Source organism: Felis catus, chromosome B2, assembly GCF_018350175.1.
Source record: "Felis catus isolate Fca126 chromosome B2, F.catus_Fca126_mat1.0, whole genome shotgun sequence".
Lineage (NCBI taxonomy): Eukaryota > Metazoa > Chordata > Mammalia > Carnivora > Felidae > Felis > Felis catus.
The window spans coordinates 2141478-2160587 of NC_058372.1; the positions used below are offsets into that span (position 1 = coordinate 2141478).

Below are 19110 nucleotides of genomic sequence, written 5' to 3' on the forward strand. Positions count from 1 at the left end.
CCATACTCTGGCTCTCACTCTCAAAAATAAACATTAAAAAACAAAACAAAAACAGATCAATGAAACCAGGAGCTGGTTCTTTGAAAAGATCAACCAGATTCATAAACCTCTAGTCAGATTCATTAAAAACAAAAACAGACTCAAAATCACATATGAAAGAGTATAAATAACAATCAACACCACTGAAACACAAACCTAATAGAATATTATGAAAAACTGTATGCCAACAAATTAGACAACCTAGAAGAAATGGATAAATTCATAGAAACAAAGAAACTACCAAAGCAGAATCAGGAAGAAACAGAAAGTTTGAACAGACTAATTACCAACAAGAAGATTAAATTAGCAATCAAGAAACTCCCAACAAACAAAGTCCAGGACCAGATGGCTTCACAGGCAAATTCTACCAAATATTTAAAGAAGAGTTAGCACCTATTCTTCTCAAATGATTCCAAAAAGTAGAAGAGGAAGGAAGGCTCCCAAATTAGTTCTATGAGGCCAGCATTACCCTGATTAAAAAAAAAAAAAAAAAAAAAAGATAAAGACACTACCAAAAAAGAACTACAGGCCAATATCTCTGATGAACAGATGCAAAAATCCTCAACAAAATATTAGCAAACCTAAGCCAACAATACATTAAAAACATCATTCACCACAATAAAGTGGGATTTATTCCAAGGATGCAATAGTGATTTGATTCAATATTTGCAAATCCATCAATGTGATACATCAATAAAAGGATAAAAACCATATGATCATTTCTTTCTGTTTTTAAGTTTATGTATTTATTTGAGAGAGAGCATGAGTGGGGAAGGGGCAGAGAGAGGGAGAGAGAATCTCAAGCAAGCTCCACACTGACAGCACACGGAGCTCTGTGCGGGGCTCAAACTCACAAAACCGTGAGATCGTGATCTGAGCCAAAACCCAGAGTTGGACACTTAACTGTGTCACCCAGGTGCCCCCATACAATCATTTCAATAGAAACTAAAAAAAGAAAAATTTTTTGGCAAAGTACAATATCTATTCATGATACAAACACTCAACAAAGAAGGTTTAGAGGAAACAAACCTCAACATAATAAGGGCAATATATGAAAAACCCACAGCTAATATCAGTCTCAAAGGGGAAAAACTGAGAGCTTTTCTCCTAAGGTGAGGAATGACAAGGATGTCCACTCTCACAACTTTTATTCAACATAGTACTGGAAGTCCTAGCCACAGCAATCAGAGAAGGAGGAGGAATAAAGGACATCCAAACTGGTAAGGAAGCAGGAAAACTTTCACTATTTGCAGATGATATGATACTATGTAGAGAAAACCCAAAAGACTCAACCAAGAAACTACTAGAATTAATAATTCAGTAAGGTCACAGGTTACAAAATCAATGTACACAAATCCACTGTATTTCTATATAATGACGAAACAGCAGAAAGAGAAATTAAGAAAATAATCCCATTTACAATTCCACCAAAATAATGAAATACCTAGGAATAAACTTAACCAAGGAGGTTTTAAAACACTGAGGAAAGAAACTGAGGATGACACAAATGAAAGACTCACGGATTGGAAGTACAGATATAATTAAAATGTGCATATTATCCAAAGCAATTTACAGCAGCATTTTTTACAGAACTAAAACAAACAATCCTCCAAAATTGTATGGAACCACAAAAGATCCCCAAATAGCCAAAGCAATCTTGAAAAAGGAAAAAACAAAGCTGAAGGTATTACAATTCCAGATTTCAAGTTATATTACAAAGCAGTAATAATCAGGGAGCCTGGGTGGTTCTGTCGGTCGAGTGTTTGACTCTTGATTTAGGCTTAGGTCATAATTTTCCAGTTGGTGGGACTGAGCCCTGCGTCAGGCTCCATGCTGACAGCATGCAGCCTGCTTGGGATTCTCTCTCCCTCTCTGTACCTTCCCCACTTGCACTCCCTCACTCTCAAAATAAATAAACAAACTTAAAAACAAAAAAACAAAAAAACAAACCAGCAGTAATCAAAACAGTATGATATTGGCACAAAAACAGACATAGATCAATGGAATAGAGTAGAAAGCCCAGAAATAAACCCATGATTATATGGTCAATTAACCTTTGACAAAGGAAGCAGGAATATGCAATGGGAGAAACAGTCTTCTCAACAAATGGTGGTGGGAAAACCAGACAGCTCCATGTGAAAGAATTAAACTGCACCACTTTCTTACACCATACACAAAAATAAACCCCAAATAAATTAAGGACCTAAATTTGAGACACGAAACCATAAAATTCTAGACAAGAGCATAGGCAGTAATTTCTCTGACATGGCTGTAGCAAAATCTTTCTACATAGGTCTCTTGAGGCAAGGAAAATAAAAGCAAGATAAACTATTGGGACTATATTGAGATAAAGCTGCACAGCAAAGGAAATAACAAAACTAAAAGACAACCTACTGAATGGGAGAGGACATTTGTAAATAGCATGTCCAATAACGGATTAAAATCCAAAAAATACAAAGAACTTACACAACTCAACACCAACAAATGATCCAATAAATGGATAGAAAACACGAACAGACGATATGCACATGGCCAACAGACACATGAAACGATGCTTAACATCACTTATCATCAGGAAATGCAAATCAAAACTACAATGAGGTATCACCTTACACCTGTGAAAATAGCTAAACTCAAAAACATAAAAAACAACTAGTGTTGGTGAAAACATGGACAAAAAGGAATCCTCCCACATTGTTGGTGGCGAATGCACTAGTACAGGCACTGTGGAAAACAGTATGGCGGTTCCTTAAAAAATAAAAAATAGGGGCGCCTGGGTGGCACAGTCAGTTAAGCGTCTGACTTCAGCCAGGTCACAATCTCACGGTCTGTGAGTTTGAGCCCCGCGTCAGGCTCTGGGCTGATGGCTCAGAGCCTGGAGCCTGTTTCCGATTCTGTGTCTCCCTCTCTCTCTGCCCCTCCCCCGTTCATGCTCTGTCTCTCTCTGTCCCAAAAATAAATAAATAAACGTTGAAAAAATAAATAAATAAAAAATAGAACTACCCTATGATCCAGTAATCGTGCTACTGAGTATTTACCCAAAGAATATGAAAACACTCATGATATATGCACCCCTCTGTTTATAGCAGCATTGTCTACAATAGCCAAACTATGGAAACAGGCCAAGTGTCCACTGATAGATGAATGGATAAAGATGTGGTATGCATATATAAGTATACACACACACACACGAATGGAGTCACACCAACACACACAGACACACAGGAATATTACTCAGTCATAAAAAGGATGAAATCTTGCCATTTGCAGTGACATGGATGGAGCTAGATAGTGTTATGCTAAGCAAAATAAGACAGAGAAAGACAAATACCATATGACTTCATTCATGTGGAATATAAGAAACAAAACAAAGGGGAGAAAAACCAAAGAAGACTCTTAATTACATAGACTCTTAACTACATAGAAAAACAAAAAAAGACTTTTAACTACACAGAACAGGGTGGCTCAGTCAGTTAAGTGTCCGACTCTTGATTTCAGCTCAGGTTATGATCTCAGGGTTTGTGGGATTGAGCCCTGCATAGGGCTCCATGCTGACAGGATGGAACCTGTTTGGGATTCTCTGTCCTCTGCCCCTTTCCCCGCTTGAGCTCTCGCTTGCTTGCTCTCTCTCTGAAAAAAAAAAAAAAAAAAAAAAAAAAAAAAAAAAACCACATAGAACAACAGACGTTTACCAGAGGGCAGGTGGGTGGGGGAATGGGTGAAATCAGTGACCAGGATTAAGAGTAACATTTACTGTGGTGAGCACTAATACACAAAATTGTTGAATCACTGTATTATATACCTCAAACTGATATAAGACTGTATGTTAACTACACTGGAATTAAAAGAAAAAAAAAAAAAAGAACTAGGTTACAGCTGCAGCTGTGTGACCTTGGGCCTGTCAGTCTTGCTAAGCCTCCCATTCCTTATCTGTGCCATGGGGAAAACATAGTCCACTTTACAGGGCTGGTGAAGATCAAATGAATGAACACAAAAGCTCTTTGTAAAACTGCAAGACCCCCCTGAGGTCATGTATTATATTTTCAGATCAGCTTAATACCAGCTACACAAAACTAAATGAAGAAGACATGATCATTCTAACCCAGAATTTATCCAAGACTGTAGCATCACTTTTTTTTGCTCCAGACACAATGGATCACCATAGCATCTTTTCGCTAGTGTTGTTTCGTATCTAGAGGAACTAATAAAGCTTGCTGAAAAAACAGGCTTGTCCCTGATGCACTGTTGCGACCTTACCCCCAACTCCCCCCAACAACACATACATGCCAAACCCTTCAACTAAAAAAGCACAATGTGAAACAGTTCTGCTGACAGAGAAGGGGCTATATTGAGAAGGGGAGGATGGGAAAGAAAATGGAAAGGGGCAAACATAAAATGCAGTGAGGAAAGAAAACAAAGACAATGGAAAATCTGAGATAACAAAGGTCAAATCAGACTGTGTGTTTGCTCCTTATCATCCTCCTCAGGTGGAAGAGCATTAGGGTTAAGCCCGAGAAAGAGGCAGAGGGATGTTTTCACATATGGGAAAGTTCAATACAAACACCACACTGATCTACTGCTGTGCATCCCTGCTCAAGACAGAACAGGAGGATGCAGGCTTCAGGTGCGGTCTATCGGGTGATACCTCAAGGTCCCTTCTACTTCTCCACCAACATGCAAACACTCAACAATGTGTCTGACACTAAGACTATCACAACTGAGCATTGAGAGACTGGGAAAAATACAGTACTCGTGAGTTTTCATTTAATTCTAGTGTCCCATGACAGATGAGAATACCACACACACACACACACACACACACACACACACACACTACAATTGCTGTAAATCATATTTTTGATTAAAAAAAAAAAAGGCTGAGGCGCCTCGGTGCCTCAGTTGGTTGAATGTCCAACTTCAGCTCAGGTCATGAGATGTTTGTGGGTTCGTGCCCCGCATAGGGCTCTGTGCTGACAGCTCAGAGCCTGGAGCCTGCTTGGGATTCTGTCTCCCTCTCTCTGCCCCTCCCCCACTCACACTCTCTCTGTCTCTGTCAAAAATAAAACATTATAGGGGCGCCTGGGTGGCGCAGTCGGTTAAGCGTCCGACTTCAGCCAGGTCGCGATCTCGCGGTCCGTGAGTTCGAGCCCCGCGTCAGGCTCTGGGCTGATGGCTCAGAGCCTGGAGCCTGTTTCCCATTCTGTGTCTCCCTCTCTCTCTGTCCCTCCCCCGTTCATGCTCTGTCTCTCTCTGTCCCAAAAATAAATAAACGTTGAAAAAAAAAATTTTTTTTAATAAATAAATAAAACATTATAAAAAAATTTTTTTAAAAAGGCTATAAAGGGGCGCCTGGGTGGCGCAATCGGTTAAGCATCCGACTTCAGCCAGGTCACGATCTCGCGGTCAGTGAGTTCGAACCCCGCGTCGGGCTCTGGGCTGATGGCTCAGAGCCTGGAGCCTGTTTCCGATTCTGTGTCTCCCTCTCTCTCTGCCCCTCCTCTGTTCATGCTCTGTCTCTCTCTGTCCCAAAAATAAATAAACGTTGAAAAAAAAAAAATTAAAAAAAAAAATAAAAAGGCTTCTATGGCACCCAACTTTTTAATGACAGTGCAAACTTTAATGCCACAAAACGTTCCCAAGTGACTTCCCCATTCCTCCCACACACTCTTTCGCAAACAAACCCTACCCTCCAACCACACTGGTTAACTTACTATCCCTTGAAAATCCCAGCACAGGAGGAAGAAACGCCACTAGTCTGGGAAATTGGTCTAAGTCATGTACTGTCAGGTAACCTGGAGAAATGTGCTGGGTTTATAACTGATAGGTAGGCCTTTAGCTAGAGTCTTTAAATATTCGGAAGGAGCTAAAAGGATATATATTAAAAAAAAAAAAAAAAGTCTTTGAAAATGACAAAGCATGCTTCCGGAAGGCCCAGAGAGCGTTCTCATCTGGATAACACCTACCACAGCAGTGGTGCCTCCCTCTGGGGACACAGAAAACCACAAGAGGCCACTGTCCTGCCCACAATGCGGCTGGGGTCCGGTTTGTGAGCCATGTCATGCTGTTTTTAAGCATTCACTTACACGAAAGAATCTTACATCCTATGATCACTGTTACCTATTTGTCAATTACCATCCTCACCATTCTGACAACTGCCCACCTCTGTTCATTACCCCTCTCTCCTCTCCAGTCAAAACAAAATTGCTTTCAGTAGGTGTATATTCATCATCTCATAGGTAAGTAGAAATGTCTGCTCACTGTGGGGCTCCCCACTACCTCTCAACTTCTTCAGATAAACAAACTATTCTGGGGCTTCACGCAATGCTGGTTTTTCACAGCTGCAGAAATATGACAGAACCATCAGCCAAGTAAGCAGGGAAGTATCAAGTCCTATTCATGCTACATGCTATGAGTAAACACCGTAAGTAATATGAGCCGTATACATTTCATCTCCCTCTAGTGATTTATTATATGAACCATTTATTCATTCTACACTTACTCTCAAAATATCAGTATTCACAGATCACCAATGTAGCGAATTCGGTAAACCGTGACTGGGGTAAACCACGAACCCTCTGAAATCATATGCATAATTTTGCATGTACCTACATTTTCCAAGGAAGAGAGTCAAGTTTTCAATAACTTCCGGGGAAAAACTAGCAGCACCCCTCGTGAAAAGGTTAAAAAACACTGCACTGTGGAATTCTAAGGTCTCTTCTTTGAACCTTCTGTGTACTTCTGTCTGTTATCAATCCATCTGCAGACCTCAAACACTGTGCCAGATGCCTGCACAGAGCTCAACAATAAGCAACAGTTGGGATGGTTGCCTGGAGGTGAAGCCTGGGTATGGAAAGTGGGGGGACCCTGCACACAGAAGAATGCACTTCAATGGAGAACAGAGAGAACCTGTTTAAGCCCACAGCTGCATTTAAAATGACTCCAGGTTAAACGCAGGGAGGATACTGAAGACAATGTTATTGTGGGGAAAAAGGTAAATTTGTGGAAAGCTGCCAAGTAAATCTTGAAAACACCCAAAAGTGCAGAATTAGACATGTAAAGGTAAGTAGCAGAGAGACCTCTGGTCAGAAGGTCGGGTGACTTGAATTCTAGATGTTGCTCTGCCTCTGATGACCCTGGGCAAGTCATTAAACAGCCTGACTTTTGGTTTTCCCAACTATTGGGAGGGGAATTGGACAAGATCTCAGGATCCTAACATTTTACAATTCCAAATGTTTTTAGAAGCTTGCTTAGATACAGGGTAGGGAAAAAATATAGACAGATAGATACACACACACACATATATAGACATAAATATAGATATAGATATATACCCACCTATATATAAGAACTGAAAGACACAGATAAACAAGCGCCTGTCAGTGTCTGCTCCCAATTTCCGTACTACACACGCACTGGCACTCACCACTCACTTCTCCGGGGTTCTCTTGGCAGAGCTCTGGAGGTTCACACTTCAAGGCAGTTACCCTGGGCAGGAGCTGGAGGCTCTGACATTCTGAAGAGGCTCCCTGATACTCTGTCACCAACGAGTGCATGTCCTGTCCCCGAGTATAGACAGAAGCCTGGGGATAAAAGATTTACCTTGAAAATGCATCCTGGTGGGAACAGGACTGAACAGCAGTTAGAGACATCTTCAAGGAAATACCAGACAAGCCCCATTTAATCTTTCAAAGCAGCAGTAAAGAGAGTAGCAGACCGAGATGTCCACCCATTTGGTAAAGAGGGACTGCACACCTACGGAGACTCGGACTGTGTTCTACGTGCTGGGGATACACGGCAAACGAGGACAGTGCGGACCAAGGATGCCCGCCCAGAAAGAAAACCAAACAAACCCAGGTGGATGCTCACACTGGCGGATGGAGACTATCACAGGACAGCTCCCACAGGCTACTTAGGGGACTACCGAGGGGAAAGTGGTAACTTTAGGAAACAGAAATCTGACAGACACCACCTTAAGCTCATCAGTAATGCAACAACCCATCCCCGTGTGCCTCCCTGATGTGATGCACTAAGGCAAACATATCTTCTGTGGCATTCTAGGCAAAAGGAACAACACGGACCTTATCAAGAGAAAACGTAAGACAAATATCAATGTCGTGGCAGACAAGGAAAGACCAAGTGGGGGACCTGGGTGGCTCAGTTGGTTAAGCGACCCACTCTTCATTTCGGCTCAGGTCATGACCTCACAGTTCGTGAGTTCCAGCCCTGCACTGGGCTCTGGGCTGACAGTGCAGAGCCTGCTTGGGATTCTCTGTCTCCTTCCCTCTCAGCCCCTCTCCTGCTTACACACACACTCTCTCTCTCAAAATAAATAAACTTTAAAAAAACAAAAAAAAGAGACGAAGTCACTGTTCCAGATTCAAGGAGACTAAAGAGGCAATTAAATGCAACATAGGTTGCTGGACTGTATCCTGGATCGGAGTAAAACAGCCACAGAGAACACTACGGAGGTGACCTGGCAGAACGCGAACAAGGACTACCGTGTAGATGATAGTCCATAATAATTTTAATTTCCCAAAACTTGATCTTTGTATTCCAGTTATACAAAAGAACGCCCTCATTCATCAGAAATACACACTGAACACTGAAGTGTTCAGAGATAAAGAAGTGTAGTATCTGCAAATAACTCTCAAATGGTCGAAAAAAATACTGCATGAGTGTGTAAGTGTGTGTGACACGCAGAGAGAGAGGAAAGGGGGTGGCTTGCACAAGAGCAGGCACATCATGACACAGTGTCAACAGCTAGGGAGTCTGGGTGAGCGGCAGACAGTTCTCTGTACTACTTTCCCAGATACTTCTGTAAGTTAGAAATTATTTTTAAAAATTAAAAAAAAAGTTAAAAATTAATAGACAAACGTTCCCCACTTCTCCTCCCATGCCACCGTACACATCCTCTTCCAACCTGCTGTCCTGTGTCTTTCTCCAGATCCTCCAGCGCCGTCACCACCTCGTCCCCGCTCTCCGGATGGTGCTCCCGCACCCAGGCCTGGAGCTCCGCGGGCAGGACGGTCAGGAACTGCTCCAGTACCAGCAGCTCCAGGATCTGCTCCTTGCTGTGGGTCTCGGGCCGCAGCCACTGGCGGCAGAGTTCGTGGAGTTGGGCCAGAGCCTGGCGGGGCCCAGTCACATCCCGGTAGGAGAACTGCCGGAAGCGCAGGCGGCACAGCTCCTGGGCGTGGCAGCTGCTTTCCCAAGAGCTGCACACCTGCTCCCAGGGGCAGTCCTCCTCCTTCACTGTCACACGGCTGTCTGCACCTTCAGGTGCGGGGCCTGGCACAGTTTCATCCATGGTGAGCCTAAAGACTTAAAGGAAAAGGTTCACTTAGCCCAGGTTCACACTTCAAAATGTTTTCCAAACGAACGTCTGAGGCATACGAATGGATCAGTAACAGCACAAAAACAGACATTCAGATCTGTGGAACAGAAGAGACAACCCAGAAACGGACCCACAAACCTCTGGCCAACTTATCTTTGACAAAGAATATCCAATGGAATAAAGACAGCCTCTTCAGCAAGTGGTACTGGGAAAACTGAACGGTGACACGCAGAAGAATGAACCTGGACCACTTTCTTACACCATACACAAAAATAAATTCAAAATGGACGAAAGACCTAAATGTAGGACAGGAAGCCATCAAAATCCTAGAGAAGAAAGCAGGCAAAAACGTCTTTGACCTTGGCCGCAGCAACTTCTTACTCAACACATCTCTGGAAGCAAGGGAAACAAAAGCAAAAATGAACTACTGGGAGCTCATCAAAATAAAAAGCTTCTGCACAGCGAAGGAAACAATCAGCAAAACTAAAAGGCCACCGACAGAACGGGAGAAGATATTTGCAAATGACGTATCAGATAAAGGGTTAGTATCCAAAATCTATAAAGAACTTATCAAAGTTAACACCGTGAAAAACAAATAATCCAGTGAGGAAATGGGCAAAAGACATGAACACACACTTTTCCAAAGAAGACATCCAGATGGCCCCACATGAAAAAATGCTCAACATCACTCGTCATCAAGGAAATACAGATCAAAACCACAATGAGATATCACCTGACACCTGTCAGAATGGCTAAAATTAACAACTCAGGCAACAGGTGTTGGCAAGGATGCAGAGAAAGGGCAACCCTTTTGCACTGCTGATGGGAATGCAAACTTGTGCAGCCACTCTGGAAAACAGTATGGAGGTTACTCAAAAAATTAAAAATAGTACTAGCCTACGACCCAGCAATTGCACCACTAGGTATTTATCCAAAGGATATTAAAATGCTGATTTGAAGGAGCACACCCACCCCGATGTTTATAGCAGTGTTATCGACAATAGCCAAATTATGGAAAAAGCCCAGATGTCCATCAACTGATGAATGGATAAAGAATACAATGGAGTATTATTACTTGGCGATCAAAAAGAATGAAATCTTGCCATTTGCAAGATTGGAACTGAAGGGTATTATGCTAAGTGAAATTAGAGAAAGATATATGATTTCACTCATGTCGAATTTAATATACAAAACAGATGAACACAGGGGAAGGGAAGCAAAATATAAAAACAGGGAGCGGGACAAAACATAAGAAACTCTGTTTTTTAAATGTTATTTTATTTTTTAAAATTTACATCCAAGTTAGTTAGCATAAACATAAGAAACTCTTAAATACAGAGAACAAACAGGGTTGCTGGAGGGGTTTTGGGTGGGGGGATGGGCTAAATGCACAAGGGGCATTAAGGAGGACACTTGTTGGGGTGAGCACTGGGTGTTACATGTAGGAGATGAATTACTGGATTCTATTTCTGAAATTATTACTGCACTATATGCTAACTACCTTGGATGTAAACTTAAAATAAAAATAATTTTAAAAATGGATCAGTAAATTCGAAGAGCTTCAAAATTCTATGAAACATACTTGTATTTTTGTCCCCACTGTAAGTCATGCTCAGAAACTGAGCCTGTTTGCCTATACTACCAGTGAAGTTAATGAGAAGTATATCTTGAACCCTGAGGGGGGGTTGATCCAGGGGGTAAGGGATGTGAGGGAAGCAGAGTAAACAAGATGCTTGAGCAGCCTACACTCCAGCTGGAGAGAAGAGAATTTCATCCGTGGAAGAATCCTAACATACTCTCTCATCTGTGTACTTCCCACAGAATATTCCACCTTAAATGCAGGGGAGGTAGACTGTTTACAAAGTCTCCTGTCCTCTAAAACTTCGTATGATGAGATTCTGTCACTTCTGTCATCAAAAGGTGGAGTCTACTTGTCCTTCCCTTGAATCTATGCTGGCCTGTGACTTGCTTTGGCCAAGAGAATACGGGAATAATCGTTCTGCAAGAGGAAGTGCTTACAGCTCTTGGCACACTGCCACGAGACTGCCATGCATAGGTCATGTGGATTGGAACCCAGGTGCCCCCAACTAAAGCCCAGCGGGGCCTTGTTCCCAGCTGATTCACCACCTGAGTGCAACCACAGGTAAGTCCGGCCCTAGAAGTGCCCAGTCAACCCACAAAATCAGTGAAAAGTAATAAGCTGAGGTGGTTTTGAGCCACTAACTTTGGTGTTTTAATTTTTTTAATGTTAAGAATAGACCATTGATACACATGCTTCAAGTTCTTGTCTCTCTCTCTCTCCTTACTTTCTCCTTGTATGATCTCATTAATCACAATTTCAGTTCTATTCCAGGAACACTCAAATCTCTGGCTGACTCCACCTGCCTTTTACATTCCAGACTCACGTCTTGAAATGACAGTAGGATGCCTCCAGCTTCCAGCCTCTCCTGGGTCGTAATTTCAGCACATCCCAAACTGAAATCAAAGTGCCCTCAAAGCTGAACTCACTGTTTCCCCCATATTTCCATTGGCATCACCACCATCCTCCATGCATTCGGGCTTAAAACCAGCCCCTGTACAATATTATTCTGAGTCCAGTCAATTCTTCCTCCAAAACGCCTCTAACAGCCATTACTTCCCTTTTATTCCCCTATTACCATTTACATGGCAATAAAATTTGCAATACAGTAATTTTCTGTGTGGTATCCCTGCCCCACAGTCCACTCTATTATGGGTTAATATTTCCTGAAGTACAGTTGGGACCTTGTTCAACGCATCTCCCCCACCAAAGAGTTTCAACTGCTCCTTCTGAACTAAATTCACACTCCCCAGGACCTGCCCTTCCCTGGGCTTTTACTGGTTTGTCTGTCACTGGATAGACATCTGAGCACGTCTTTATCCTGCAGGAATGTTAACCCCGGAATGAAAGACAGCCCGGGCCCCCTAGACAGCACTCGCCTTCGCAAACTCCGCATCCCTGCCACGCTGACTGCTCAACTTCTATCCGCCCGCCTTCTCCTTCGCGGCCGGGACTGCCCTTCCAGGAGGGCCGATTTCCCAAGTCCCAGCGCAAACACCTCCCTGAACCTCAAGTCCACACAGGGAAAACCAGAGAGCGAGCCCGGCCAGCCACGCCCACCCGGTCCCCCTTCGCCCGACGCCCGAGGACAGGGGCTCCCGTCCACACGGTCCAGCGCCCACCTGGTGCCCGGTCCGCGCGGCAGGTGCAGAATGCACCGAGGGCTCCCGCAGCCCAGCACACGCCCCCACCCACCCCCCGAAGTGGCCTCAGGCACCCCGGAGGCACTCGGCTGCCGCTCAATACGTACTCGTCCGACTACCGGTCAGTCCACCAAAAGCCCAAGGACCGCGCTCAACGAAGACGTCACGGTCTCGCGAGCGCCAGCCTCCCAGCAGCCCCGAGGCCGAGTCTCCACAGCTCTTTCTTCCGCCCCACGGGCAGTCGAGTCTCGGCTTTTCTAGGATCGCGGTCCCGGCCTCTCTAGGATGGCGGCCGCGCTTCTCTCTGGTGCGCCGGGAGGACCCCGTCGCTCCTTCCGCCCCGCGCAGGCGCGTCCCGACGCCCCGCGCCCACCCTCCTCTCTGTAAATCTTTTCAATTAAAAACGAGACGGCAAAGGCAAAACTGAGACTGTTTAGGATCTTCTCAGGCTGCTGGTTAGACAGATAAATGAACAATTACAAAATAAGAAGCACAAGTTCTTAAAATGTAAGTATGCAGATTATAGAAACTCAAGTTGCATAGAGACTGTAAAATGAAAAGTGCACCATCCCTAAGGTCAACCATTGTTAGTATTTTGTATGTGTTTTCCCAGGACGCCACCAGCCACATAGTAGCACTCAGTAAATATTTATTGAGTGAATATGGACCTATAGGATCACCATAGGATTTTGCACCTCAGCTTTTTCTGTTAAGATAGCTGGGAGATCGTGGGGCGCCTGGGTGACTCAGTCGGTTAAGCGGCCGACTTAGGCTCAGGTCAGGATCTCGCGGTCCGTGAGTTCAAGCCCCGCCTCGGGCTCTGTGCTGACAGCTCAGAGCCTGGAGCCTGATTCAGATTCTGTGTCTCCCTCTCTCTGACCTTCCCCCATTCATGCTCTCTCTCTGTCTCAAAAATAAATAAACGTTAAAAAAATTAAAAAAAAAAGATAGCTGGGAGATCTTTCCATACCAGCTTATTAACAGCTAAATAATATTCCATTGTATGGATGCACCATAATTTACCTAACTATCCCTGTTTTATGTGTACATGTATACACATATGTGTGTGTGTGTATGTAGGTGTGTGTGTGTGTGTGTGTGTGTGTGTGTGTATACAGTAAGTAATGGTGCAGAGAACATTCAGTATCTTTACATGCTTATAATCCCAGGTTAAATGCTACACATTGGAATTGATCTGTTAAAGAGCATGTGCTTTTAAAATTTTATATACAGATCCCCTGGTTAATTTTTAAGGGCACTGCTGTTTAAAGTAAAAGAAAAATCTAACAGAAAAATCCAGAAAAATGTGAACACGGCTGTTTACAAAATCAGAATTATAACTGACCAATTAACATATAAAAAGATGTTCAACTTTGACAGCAAAAATATTTGGTAAAACCACTTAAAAGGTACCAGCTTCGCAAATCAAAAGAGTAATTCCCAGGGTTGATGTGGGTATGAAAAATGTGGGCATTTTCACAGACTGCTAACACGAGGTGTAGGTTAGTATAACCTTTCTGGAGGACCAGCTGGCAAATGAATCAAAAGCCTTAGAAAATGTGCCTATCAGGTGCTTGGATAGCTCAGTGGGTTAAGCATCTCTTGATCTCAGCTCAGGTCTTGATCTGAGGGTGTCATTTCAAGCCCTGCATTGGGCTCTGTGCTGGGCATGAAGTCTACTTAAGAAAGAGGGGTGGGGGCGGGTTGGGGGTGGGGTGGGAAGGGAAGAGAAAGACAGAAAAGAAAAAAAGAAAAGATGCTTACCCCTTTGCCTCATTAAGTCCAGTTACAGGAATTGAACGAAGAAAAATAATCGTACAAGTGAGCAAAGCTGTATGTACAAGGATGTTCACTGAAATACTGTTTACGGTGACAGAATTATTAACTAAATGACTCACAATGGGAACATATATCATAGAATATTGTGCCACCTATATTAAAAGTTATCTTCCATGAAGACTTTTGGTTATCTGTTTGTCTTAATCAGGGATGTTTTTGTTCATTTGTGGGCAAGGTTCAGAAACCCAGTCAAACTAACTTAAAAGAAACCTTTAACAGAAGGAAACAAAGGTATTCCCTGGACTCCAGGACCAGCTGGGAGCACAGTGGGCCTCAGAAGCTGAGAGCCAGACCTGCTTCTCCTGTCTCTGAGCCTTCATAGGATCCTAGCTTCAGGACTTGCCTTCTTTATTTCTTGCTGGGCTGGTTTGTTTCTATTTAGCTTTTGTGTGATCATAAAAATGGTTCGAGCTCTAGATTAGTTTCTTATCCAAATGCCTAACAGAGACCAACCAGAATCTGATCCAGTGTCAAACTTCTGGGGGTATCCAAATGACCACACCTGGCTTACAGGTCCCCTCTTGGTCCAATCCTCAGTGGTCAGAGAAGGATCACGTGGCAAGCTGCCAATTCAGGATTATGGCAGATCTGGACTAGAATGGACTGGGAAGATAAGCAAATTGATTGTACTTTTCTTTTACAAATAAAAATTGTTCATGATATTAAGTCCAGTGAGAAAAGTTAAGTGTTTCTATGCTTCAGTATCTCAAAATACATTATTAAGAGATTATATCTGGACCATGAACAGGATGATTTGCTTTCTTTATATTTTTCACAGTTTTTACAATTTATGTGAATTTCTATCATAAGTAAACATGAGTTAATTTATTAAGAATTTATGAAGATACAACATGGACAATTATGACATATTAAAAATCGAGCAGAGGGGCGCCTGGGTGGCTCAGTGGGTTGAGCGTCCAACTCTTGATTTCGGCTCAGGTCGTAATCTCATGGTTGATGAGTTCAAGCTCCACATCAGTCACCATGCTGACAGCACGGAGCCTGCTTGAGATTCTCTCACTCTGTCTCAAAATAAATAAACTTTAAAAAATACAAAAATTAAATTGAGCAGAAACTATCAATACTAATCATAATTAGTTTGTACATATATACACATACACACACACTGAATAGTGATTATTTTGATAGGTGAAAGGGTGATTTATTTTTCCCTTTCCTATTATTTCATGCTAGTTTTATAACAGCACATTTATTAATAACATTATGTTTTTTAAACCAGAAAGTGAGCAGGAAAAGAAGACACACAAGGACTTTCATTCCACTACTGTTTGAATATTACAGGATACTATCCCAACAGAAATGCTGATCGGTAGAATTTGTTTTTCAGATTTGTTTTAGAGAGCTGTAATACAGCTCATACTTTCTGGGTTCCTGCAGTCTAAACAGACTTCCAACTTTGCTTTAAGAGTGTCTAAGATGTGTTACATTGTGGGGTGCCTGGGTGGTTCAGTGGGTAAGCATCCAACTTCAGCTCATGTCATGTTCTCATGGTTTGTGAGTTTGAGCCCCGCATGAGGCTCTGTGCTGACAGCTCAGAGCCTGGAGCCTGCTTCGGATTCTGTGTCTCCCTCTCTGTTTCTCCCCCACTTGCTCTCTCTCTCTCTCTCTCTCTCAAAAATAAACGAACATTAAAAAAAATTTTTAAAGATGTGTTGCATTGTAAGCAAAACTTTCATCAATACCTGTTATAACATCTGCCCTTTGTTCAATGTTTCTGTATTTAATTAAAAAATTTTTTTAAATGTTTATTTCATTTTTGAGAGCATGCGTGTGAGTCAGGGAAGGGCAGAGAGAGAGGGAGACAGAGGATACCAAACAGGCTCCATGTTGACAGCAGAGAGCCCAATATGGGGCTCGAACCCACGAATCGTTTGACCATCACCTGAGCTGAAGTCAGATACTTAACCGACTGAGCCACCCAGGCGCCCAATGTTTCTGTAATTTTCAAGAATAGATGAGGAAAGCAGATTATTAAAAGATACCTGTATTGGGCACCTGGGTGGCTCAGTCAGTTGAGCGTCTAACTCTTGGTCTCAGCTTGGGTCATGATCCCAAGGTCATGGGATGAAGCCCCAGTTAGGCTCCATGCTCAGTGTGGGATTCTCTCTCTCTTTCTCTGCCCCTCTCCCCAACTTGCTCTCTAAAACAAATCTGAAAAACAAATAAAAAATAAAATCTACCTGTATTCTACATTCGTGTCCAGGCGGTTATGGGTGTGCCCCGGGGGTACCTATAAGAACACCATTTTTCCCCTGGGACCGTGAGAGGAATGAGCTCATTTCAGATGCCAGTGAATTTAGAACCTTTATAAATTTATACTGCGTGTACTATGGTATCACCAGAAAAAAACGCAGAAGTAAAATTTCCAGATATTTAAGGGTAGATCATTCTTCATACTTCATACATTCTTGTCACTGTCACTGCTTTTTCATGGGAATAATGACGACATTCTCTGTTCTTTCCTTCTTAAACTGAACAGAATCAAACAGACTTAAACCAGGACATGGAGCTGAATGCTTACGTACTAACCTCAGCACAGCCCTCAAAACACACAGGGGAACATCCCTGATATCAACTCAATTTTACCCATAAAGGCAGAGAAAAAGACTTCCTGAGGGATGGCATAGGATTGTGTTTCCATGAAATACCAAAGTGCCTGAAAAGTTGCACTGTTTTTGGGGCGCCTGGGTAGCTTGGTCAGTTGGGCATCCAACTTAGGCTCAGGTCATGATCTCATAGCTCATGGGTTTGAGCCCTGCATCAGGCTCTGTGCTGCCAGCTCAGAGCCTGGAGCCTGCTTCAGATTCTGTGTCTCCCTGTCTCTCTGCTCCTCCCCTGCTCACACTGTGTCACTCTCTCTCTCTCTCTCAAAAATAAACATTAAGGGGTGCCTGGGTGGCTCAGTCGGTTAAGTGGCCAACTTCGGCTCAGGTCATGATCTTGCGGTCTGAGAGTTCGAGCCCCGTGTCGGGCTCTGTGCTGATAGCTCACTGCCCGGAGCCTGCTTCTGTTTCTGTGTCTCCCTCTCTCTCTGCCCCTCACCATTCGCACTTTATCTCTCTCTGCCTTTCAAAAATGAATAAATGTTAAAAAAATAAAAATTAACATTAAAAAAATTTCTTTAATAAACAAAAGTTGCACTGCTTTGGGGTCCCTGTGTGGCTCAGTCAGTTAAGCGTCTGACTCTTGGTCAGTTCAGGTCACAGTCTCATGCTTCATGAGCTCAAGCCCCATGTCCGGCTCTGCACTGCTTGGGATTCTCTCTGCCCCTCCTCTGCACATGCTCTCTCTCTCTCCAAATATAAATTTTTAAAACGTTGCACTGCTTCTCCTACAGATTCTGTCCTCCCCCAGGACATGGTACGTGTCCCCCAGGACATCGCTCTCAGTCGGCCTGCATACAGCCAGATGCAGGGCGAAAGGAAGTGGGTCAAAGACTGCCAAGTGCCTGTTCTGGCCTTCATGCTACCCTTTCTTCTTAGTGACAGAAGGCTGATTTTCAGCTGGGCACCCTGCAACCCAGAACAAGACACTCTCCAGACTCCCTTTCCTAAGTTTTGGCGTGCGACATATGTACTTACAGGACGCTTTTTGCAGAAGGCTGGCTTAACTGCGAGGGATCTGTCGTCCCACCTGTCTGCATCTTGCATGTGATGACTGGAGCTTCGGCACCACCAAGGACCATGTGACCACCTCAAGGGCTGATGGGGTGCACTGGCATGTTGGAACAGAAAAGCAGAGGGAGGGTCCCTGGCGGTGTCATGGAACCACTTTATCAGTCCTGGACTGCTTATCTCCAGATTATTCTGAGAGAAAAACAAGCTTTCATGAAATCACTCCTACTTTTTTTCCATAATCTATATGCAGCTGAACTAGGTAGATCCTCAGCCACACACGAGGCCTCGCTCCTGTCGCAGACTAAGAAGTCTTTCCCAGACACTACACCCTAAGCAGCTACTGCCGATCAGCACGCAGTGATGATGCTTCACGAGTGGACTCCCTGAAGCTTACTGTTCTTATCATTTCCGTGACATTTTGGTATTCACAGTACAAAGATCATGATCTCCTCCCAGCTGACTTTACTGTTTGCTTCCAAAGAATTCCAGAACAAGCACCATTTTAAAACTGCATTATCAGGGCGCCTGGGTGGCTCAGTCGGTTAAGCGCAAGACTTCAGCTCAGGTCACGATCTCATGGTTCGTGTGTTCGAGACCCATGTTGGGCTCTGTGCTGACAGCTCAGAGCCTGGACCCTGCTTTGCATTCTCTGTTTCCCTCTCTCTCTGCCCCTCCCCTGCTCACGCTCTGTCTCTCTCTCAAAAACAAACATTAAAAAAATTTTTTTTAATTGCATCATCAGTATTAAAGGAAAACAGTCTAATTTCTTTCCCCATTTCCTAAACAGTGTCTATGGAGGACCCACTTTCCTGACACTGAAGTTTGTATCAAGACAGTTACTACCTGGATTCACTCAGCACTGTTCATTCACATGACTTATAAAATCTCTCCCACAGTTTAACCTGGATTTCTAACCTGAATGAGTGAAGTATTGTAGCAAGACTAGGGGTGGGAAATGGTAAAATTAGATCATCTTTGCTTTCTAAAATGCTTCTGCAGATGGTGGGGGGGGGGGGATGCCAGTAGGGGGTGATTAAT

At 43.4% G+C, this 19110-nt stretch overlaps 2 protein-coding genes across 7 annotated transcripts in view; one reads left to right on the forward strand and one right to left on the reverse strand.

Moving 5' to 3' along the window:
- PGBD1 (piggyBac transposable element derived 1) overlaps window positions 1–12835 on the reverse strand; it is a 29299-nt gene extending 16464 nt beyond the window's left edge. For 2 of the 3 annotated variants that reach the window (XM_019831660.2, XM_006931341.4), the window contains exons 1-3: window positions 12703–12835; window positions 8960–9360; window positions 7463–7619 (exon numbers count right to left, since the gene is read on the reverse strand). In XM_019831660.2, the coding sequence (XP_019687219.1) occupies window positions 7463–7619; window positions 8960–9346 (544 nt within the window). In that variant the 5' untranslated portion in view covers window positions 9347–9360; window positions 12703–12835. Of the gene's footprint in view, window positions 1–7462; window positions 7620–8959; window positions 9361–12574 lie in introns of all 3 variants that reach the window. The other variant, XM_006931342.4, reaches the window with a different exon arrangement.
- LOC109500248 lies at window positions 10792–19063 on the forward strand. 4 transcript variants are annotated; one of them, XR_002157903.2, is made up of 3 exons: window positions 10793–11516; window positions 11716–13102; window positions 17793–19063. XR_002157903.2 is itself a non-coding variant. In XM_019831688.2 (2 exons), exons 1-2 carry the CDS (start codon window positions 11422–11424, stop codon window positions 12854–12856), a joined length of 672 nt encoding a protein of 223 aa, XP_019687247.2. In that variant the 5' UTR covers window positions 10792–11421; the 3' UTR covers window positions 12857–13018. The 4 variants fall into 4 exon arrangements, 1 of the variants encoding a protein (XP_019687247.2); XR_002157906.2 differs by having other exon boundaries at window positions 11727–13102; XR_002157905.2 differs by having other exon boundaries at window positions 11773–13102.
- The last annotated feature ends 47 nt before the right edge of the window (window positions 19064–19110 follow it).

What these genes read in the sequence shown, in the direction of transcription:
- LOC109500248 (XM_019831688.2), top strand. Translation starts at nt 11,422, where the DNA reads ATGCATAGGTCATGTGGATTGGAACCCAGGTGCCCCCAACTAAAGCCC. An exon ending in CCACCTGAGTGCAACCACAG is followed by an intron (nt 11,517 to 12,279) that starts GTAAGTCCGGCC and finishes TTTATCCTGCAG; the next exon opens with GAATGTTAACCCCGGAATGA.